Here is a 7,500-nt window from a genome sequence, read left to right as displayed (position 1 = left end):
GTCTATCTATCTATCTATCTATCTATCTATCTATCTATCTCCTTGGTGAGCGCCTAACAGAGGTGGGGAAAAGTATTCACATTCTGTTCTTAAGTAAAAGTATGGATATTTGTATAAATAACAGTCTTGTTAAAGTAAAAGTACAAATTCAAGTCTTTTATTCAAGTAAAAGTAATAAAGTAGAAGTTCTCAAATGTGCTTGAGGACAGCTTTGCCAATAATGAAATAATACATCAGTTGATCATTTTGCAAAAATGAAAGATTTCTGACAGAATAATCTGTGCTGAACTGACCAGAGGTCAGAGGTCAAGTGTGAGCGTCTGGAAAATGTTCTGCATCTGCAGTGTTGCTCCTCTGAGTACTGGAGCTTTTCCTTCTTTTTCAAGTGCAGCACAACCAAACTGTCATCAGTGAGCAATGCTTGACGTGTAATAACAATAATTACTGTTATATTCTACATTTTTATTTTTCTCTGTACTGAAAACACACTGAACACAGACGGAGGTACTGTGAAATAATCTCCCTTTACAATATGGACCAGTTTTAAATTTAACTGCAACAACAGCGTATTTGTAATAACTCCGCTTCGAGCAACAACAACGCTAGTAAGAAGTGAATGAATTACTTTTAACAGAATTTGTGTCTTTTGAACGTGAAAGTAACAAGCGTGTTTTCCAGGTGTAAGAAGTAGAAAGTACCGATATTTGTGTACAAATATGTAGGCAGTAAAAGCAAAAAGTCGTCCGAAAAGAAAGTCAATTTCAAAGTATTTGAACTTTTACATTTACTCTGCAATGTTCTTTTTAACAAATACATCCAAGCAATGAAAGAAGAGGCCAGCAACCGGTGACGGGCAGCTCTCTCGTCCTCGGCGATGTGCGTCTTTGATTTGATTGTGCGTCTTTTCTTTGCCCGCGCAGAACTTCCAGGAGGAGATGGCTCTTCAACCCGACGGATCCCAGTGGCTCCGCTGGAGCCTGGAGCAGGTGGCCTTCATCCTGGGCCGCCGCTTCCCCGGCCGCTACGTCTGGGTGGTCCGAGCCTCTCACATGTACCTGCACAAGTTCAGCTGCTACCACAACTTCGTGGAGAGCAACATGTTCGGGGCACCGGAGCACTCGGCCAACTACGGAGCCTTCCGCCACCTCAGGTAGAGTGAAAAGTACTCAGCGCTTGCACTCGGGACGGCCGATATATTGGCGTTTTGCGATATATCGTCCAAACAATCACCGAGGTAAGAATACGTCATCTCGCGGTAATAACGATAAACTCTTGTTGATGACGTAATTACGTGCGCAACGCACTTGCTGCTGGCAGCCGGCAGCTCAATAACAAGCACGGGGCTGATAACACAGCCACTGTGCTCCAGAATCCATCGTGCATTGTGTGCAAAGTGAAAATAAACACCGCGGAAACGATTTGCAAACATCCTGTTTTACTTTTTATTGATTTTCTTTTGGGTCGGCGCACCGGGATGTTGAGGCAGGAAGCACAACTCCCGAGTCAATGTTAGCATGGAGCTTTTCAGGCTTTGTGTTGTAAAGTTACTCGAAGCAGACGTTGAACTCTGTCGTTTATCCACACCGTCTTTTCAAGAGCGATCTTTCTTTCTGTTCTCTGTGGCGCTTGTTTTTAGTGAGCTGCTGCTTCTGCAAACACGGCGTGCTGCAGGCGTTCTTCTTCTTCTTCTTCTCCTCCTGCCTTCAGGGAGTAAACTTGCGGCGCCACACCAGGCCGGGCATAGGTATTACATCGTTTTCAGTCGTTTCCAGCGTATCCGTGTAAACGGGATTATTTATTTATTTTATTTTTTTAATACGGCTTCGCGTAAAAAGCGTTGTTGTTTTTTTTCCGAGTGCCGTTTCAAAAAAAAAATCCCAAAACATGGAGTTGAATTTTTATATTTTTTATCGTCACTTTTATCGTTATCGCGATAAATGCCAGAAATGATCGTGATAAAACTTTGAGTCCATATCGCCCAACACTAACTTGCACCTAAAATGTCTTATACTGTACATTCTTTGCATTCTATTCCTTCCACCATCAATGAAGTGGTAGCGTGTGAAAAGCAGTGGCTTTCTGCTTGATTACTCATATTTTCTGTTTTACAATAACATTTCTTAAACATCTCATGTTATTCTAATTCCACAGTACCGGTGTTTGCTCTGTCAGTCAACTCACCTGAACTAAAAATTTAAAAATCCATCCTTTGTGAGAGTGAAATCTGGCAGGTTCCTCCCTCTGATGGGGCTTTGCCCGGGTCCCCCTCCAAACACGAGCAATGTACTCGCTGCAAAGAGGAGGAGGCTGAAAACAGACGCCTGCAAAAACAATGTTTTTGCTGCAGGTCTTGAGCAGGTATGGGCAAACTATGGCCCGCGGGCCATATGCGGCCCGTTGAAACTTTTTAATCCGGCCCGCCGAACTTGAAGAAAAGACAGTAATAGTAAGTCATAAAATATTTCATAGATTTTTTTTCCCCCCGATTTCAATAAAGGGCTAAACAGCGTTGCGCTTCAAAGGCACACATTTTGTTGCGATGCTCTTGTTAATTTTCAATTCACCATCAATTGTCAATCTGCCATAAAAGATACAAGAAAATCGGGTGTCTGGAAATATGTCGAATTTCGGCCCTCTAAATCTGAGAGCAGTGCACCGCGGTGATACTTCGAGGTACACTTCCCCAAGAGGGAACGAGGATTTTGATGTATAGTGGTGCAAAAAAAAAAAACCACACCTCGTGCATTTGCGATGTACTGCATTGCCCCCAAAATCAGCCTCAAGTCTCCAAGTGCAGTTTATTTGAGTGCAGTCACCGGCATTTAGCGACGTCAAGCTCATAACTGCATGTTTGAGCAAGATGGCCATCCAGAGTACAAGAACTACAACAGTTAGTTTTTATTGCATTTTATTTTACCTCATCAACATTAAGCAACCATATAATTCAGTTTATTTGCGTGCCTCTGAGGCAGCCAAACCTTTTGAAACGCACACAAAAAAAATTCTAGAAAATATTCAATGACAATAATTGGGTTCAAGTATTCTTGGAATTGTGTCTGAATTTTCCACTACCGTATATATATATATATATGTATATATATATATATATATATATATATATATATATATATACATACATATATACATATATATATATATACATGAATATGCCATTTTGTTTTTTCTATATTCACGGGTGGCCTATATTTGGCCACGTGGGGGCAGCAGGCACAGGCCTGAAACAACCTGTTTGAAATTCGGACTGCTCCAGCAGCTAAAAGAAGAGAATAATTGTAGTAGATTAGGTAGGTTAGTAGAGTACCAGTACTTGCATTTCAGTACTCACCGATACCGAGTACTTAACAAGTACAACACATTGTAGAATTACTTTGATTTTTTTAAAAGTTTTCCACAGATGTGTTACTTGAACAACATTCCTCAGCATGTTTTATTCTCGAACAAGTTTCACTGCAGTTAAAACACTAATTTAACAAAATTGTCGTGTACTTCGATATACACCTGGTATCGGTGTCGTGGTATCTGCACGTATTTTACGACTACGAGTAGAGTACTCAACCCCAGTGCTGGTGTTGGTGCATACCATACCAGTATCGATACCAGTATCGATACTGGTATCGACACCATACCAGGGTTGAGCACTCTAGTACTCGCACTCGTAAAATACATCCCCATACCACGACACCGATACCAGTTGTGAAACTGCTGTGAAAGTTGTTCTAAAAAATATATGCTGAAGAATGTTGTTCAAATAACACAAAATCTGTAGGAAAATAAAAACATTCAAGATAATTGTATAATGTGTGATGGCCTTGTTAAGTACTTGGTATCGGTATTGGTTAATTTCACAACTCTTACAAGCAACTAGGGATGCACCGAGTACTTGCATTTCAGTACTCACCGATACTGAGTACATCATAAGGCCATAACACATTACATCACAAATTGAACAAAACTGTCATGCACATATACAATTGGTATCTGTGTCGTGGTATCGGCACATATTTCATACGAGTACGAGTAGAGTACTCAACCCCGGTATCGGTGCATCCCTAATATTGATGCTAAGTTTTAAAAGAAAAACATCAAGTTGACCTCTAACCTTTAAACCCCAGGGCCCTGCTGAGCCAAGGCATGGAGCGCGCCCACCTGCCGAACCCCCTGCAGCCACCGGGCGGCGCCGACGGCGCCCCCCCGGGCTTCTGGCTGACCCTGGTGGGCTTCAGCAAAGGCTGCGTGGTCCTCAACCAGCTGGTGCACGAGCTGGCCGGCGCCCTGGCCCAGCCGCAGACGGGCCACCTGGCCCGGGCCCTGTCCGACATGTTCTGGCTGGACGGCGGCCACCCGGGCGGCAGCGGGACCTGGGTGACGGACAAGCAGGCGCTCGGGGCGCTGGCCTCCAGCGGCGTGCGCGTGCACGCGCACGTCACCCCGTACGAGGTGCGCGACCCAATGCGGGCGTGGGTGGGCCAGGAGTACGCCAGCTTCGTGGAGAGCCTGCGGGAGTTGGGGGCGCCTCTGACCACGCAGCTGCACTTTGAGAACCGACCCGCCTCCATCGAGAACCACTTCAGGGTCATCGAGGAGTTCTGACCGCCCGAGCCGCGCAGCCAAAAACGCACTTTAACCTCAAGTCTGGATGGTTCAGGAGCAGCGTGGATGTTTGAGCTTCGTCCCTCGGATCTTTTCATTTTAGATTCCTCCGTCGATCAGGACACTTTTGGATTAACGCCAATGTTAAATGTTTCCACAGAACCAGTAGAGTTCGAGCACTTGCAATTCAGTACTCACCAATACTAATGCCGAGTACTTAATAAGGCCATTACACATTATAGAATTACTGAGACTTCTATTTTATTTTCCCACAGATGTTGTTATTTGAACAACATTCCTTCATGTTTTTCTAGAACAAACTTCACTGCGGTACAAACACACATTCAACAGAATTGTCAGAAACGCGAGTGATTTGTGTTTGGAGTTAAAGGTCCCAAGATTTTTTTCTTTTCAGTTGACGTCACACTAAAAGTGTGTTTTAACCTGCGCTCCAACAATATTAGAGCGTGTATGCCATAAACTACCCCTAAAAAAAAGAAGCACTTATTAATCATTCTACCACGCTAATTTTAATACTCTTATTTTGAAATGATCCTAAACTTCCTTTGCACCTTCCTCCAGGCAAGAACACATGCTGCACGTTTCATGTCATGTGACGCTCTTGTTTCTGGCTGCACGTGAATGTGAGAGCATGTTTGTCAGCCTGATGTGTCCCAGACTATGAGCTCGCTGAGCAGCTTTGCACTGCACTCACGGCTGCAACTCAGCTTCCTGAATGTAACTTCACATCATTCCGCCGTCTTTACTTCCTGTTTTAACATTGTGCCATCTAAAAAAAAAAAAAACTAAAAAAAAACTGCAAGGTGACGAGAACACGTTTAACATTTGTTGGAGAACTTTGCGGACGCAACAAACTGACGCGATTTCCATGCTCCACCAGTAGGTGGGGGCAGTGTGCAAGTTGGTAAAAGAAAGAAACAGAGACAAGATATTTTCTACAAGCTTTTAATGAGCTTCTCCAGTTTGCCGCTTAGTGACGCTTAGTTACATGTTGCCCTGCCGTTGATCAGAATACAATGAATGAAATTTCTTTTCTTTTTTTTAAAGTGATTTCAGATGCGATCCGAATGCCCATTGATTTAAAAAAAAAAAAAGAAAGAAAATCTTAAAATGCAAAATAAACAAACATCTCTCGAAAGGCTTACGTGCTTGGTGACTCATTTTGACATGACACAGAATCCTTCAGTCCCACATCACAAGGGGAATGTCGGGTGACACCAGTCGCCTGATGTTCCTGCTACCACACACACACTGGAAAGAGACGCGATCTTACGCCGCAGCGCACGTCATGGCCCCCAAGTGGCGGCCAGACAAAGGCAGCAAACACTGGTCACCGTGACATCACAGCGGCGCCGCACAACAACCCCCCTCACCCCACCACCTTCAACTCCCGACTGCCGGTCGTCTCTCTGAAACGCTCCGATCTCAACAGGAAGGATGAAAGTTGGTTTTCTGCTCCGGGGCCCCCGGGCAAAACAACGGCTGAAGCCGCCGATTGGTGTGTGAAGTCTTTATTCCCGTCGACGTCAATCGCATCATGAGCACAACGCAAATACAAAAAAAAACAGCGATCAAATCTACCCGGACGGCCGTGTGAGGTGATGGTGTTGGGGGTAGGGGAGGGGGTGGGGGGTGAGATCACCGCCGTGGCTGGGAGCGTTTGGCGCCGCCGCCACCTCCTCACCCCCCACCCCAACCCTCACACAAAGGCCTCAGCAGCAGCTGGGGCTGACGACAACGCGACAACACAATGTGCTCTTATGTCTGTTTGGCACCTGCTGCAGCGCACCAATGAGAGAGGAGCAGCGTTCCGCTGAGAGAGACGGCCAATAGAAACAGCAGCAGCAGCAGCAGCAGAAATTAAAGTTTCCCTGACAGGCGTCAACACATTTTATTTTTATTTTTATTTTTTTAGAAAACGACACTAAACTTTTCCCCAACACCTCGATGCCTCTCGCGCAAGTCTTTCATTCAAGTATATACCACAACCTTCACTGACTCAGTCACGTTCATCGCCACCACCCACTTCCTCCTGACTCACTGCCAGCGCCAACGCCTCGCTTCACTTCTCAGTTCCACCTCCCAGACAGCCTGTCCTCACCTCCTCCAGCCCAACATCTCCTCGCCGTTATCTCGACAACAACCTCAATTAGACACAAGTTATTTACATTCTTTAAAAAAAACAAAAACAAACAGTCAAGCACATAAATAAGATGGGGGGGGGGGGGACGAGGTGGAGCAGTGAGCCCAGTGGACCGGAGCAGCCGGCGAGAGACCACGCAGGAAGTGTGTGACAGGACGTTAAGTGCTGGTGATTCTTCTACTGTGTGTGTGTTTGTGTGTGTGTGTGTCAACGAGGACCCTGGTGGGTCACGGGTCCGCGGGCTGCACACACACTCCACACCAGGCGGGGGCGCCAACAGCAACAACAACAACAACAAAGAGACGCCTGCTCCTGTCCCCCGGTAGTGATTTTTGGAATTTATTAACAAACTGATAAATGAAACTGTGCGCGGTTGATTCACTTCCTGTGGGGGGGGAAGCGGATCAACGAGTGAATCGTTGGGTCCAATAATCCCGGGGTTCCGTCTGGGACGTGGCTTTGTTGCAGTAGGAGAAGGAGATTCATAGGTGGTCGCTCGTCGTCTCCCTTCCTCTCTCTCCCCCGCAGCTCCAGGTGGCGCATGAGCTCTTTACGTTTCAATATCACACAGAAGACAGCAAGATGTCCCCCAGGGACGACCTACAGTAACCTTCATCAGAACCCCCCGACACCCCCCCCCCCGCCCGTGCTGAGCTCAAGCGTCCCTTTATTATTAAATACTTAAGCTTAGACACACTGCATTGTTAAGACACGCTAACGGTCAA

At 45.7% G+C, this 7,500-nt stretch overlaps 1 protein-coding gene across 1 annotated transcript in view; it reads left to right on the top strand.

Annotated features, from left to right (window-relative positions):
* cunh2orf69 (chromosome unknown C2orf69 homolog) overlaps positions 1-5,770 on the top strand; it is a 6,814-nt gene extending 1,044 nt beyond the window's left edge. The window contains exons 2-3 of the mRNA XM_076030566.1: positions 921-1,150; positions 4,134-5,770. Coding sequence (XP_075886681.1) covers positions 921-1,150; positions 4,134-4,611 — 708 coding nt within the window. The 3' untranslated portion in view covers positions 4,612-5,770. The remainder of the gene's footprint in view (positions 1-920; positions 1,151-4,133) is intronic.
* The last annotated feature ends 1,730 nt before the right edge of the window (positions 5,771-7,500 follow it).

This window comes from Nelusetta ayraudi, unplaced genomic scaffold (genome assembly GCF_046127955.1).
Source record: "Nelusetta ayraudi isolate G7.1 ecotype Tasmania unplaced genomic scaffold, CSIRO-AGI_Nayr_v1 ptg000028l, whole genome shotgun sequence".
Taxonomy (NCBI): Eukaryota; Metazoa; Chordata; class Actinopteri; order Tetraodontiformes; family Monacanthidae; genus Nelusetta; species Nelusetta ayraudi.
This window is presented reverse-complemented; position numbering and strand designations above follow the sequence as displayed.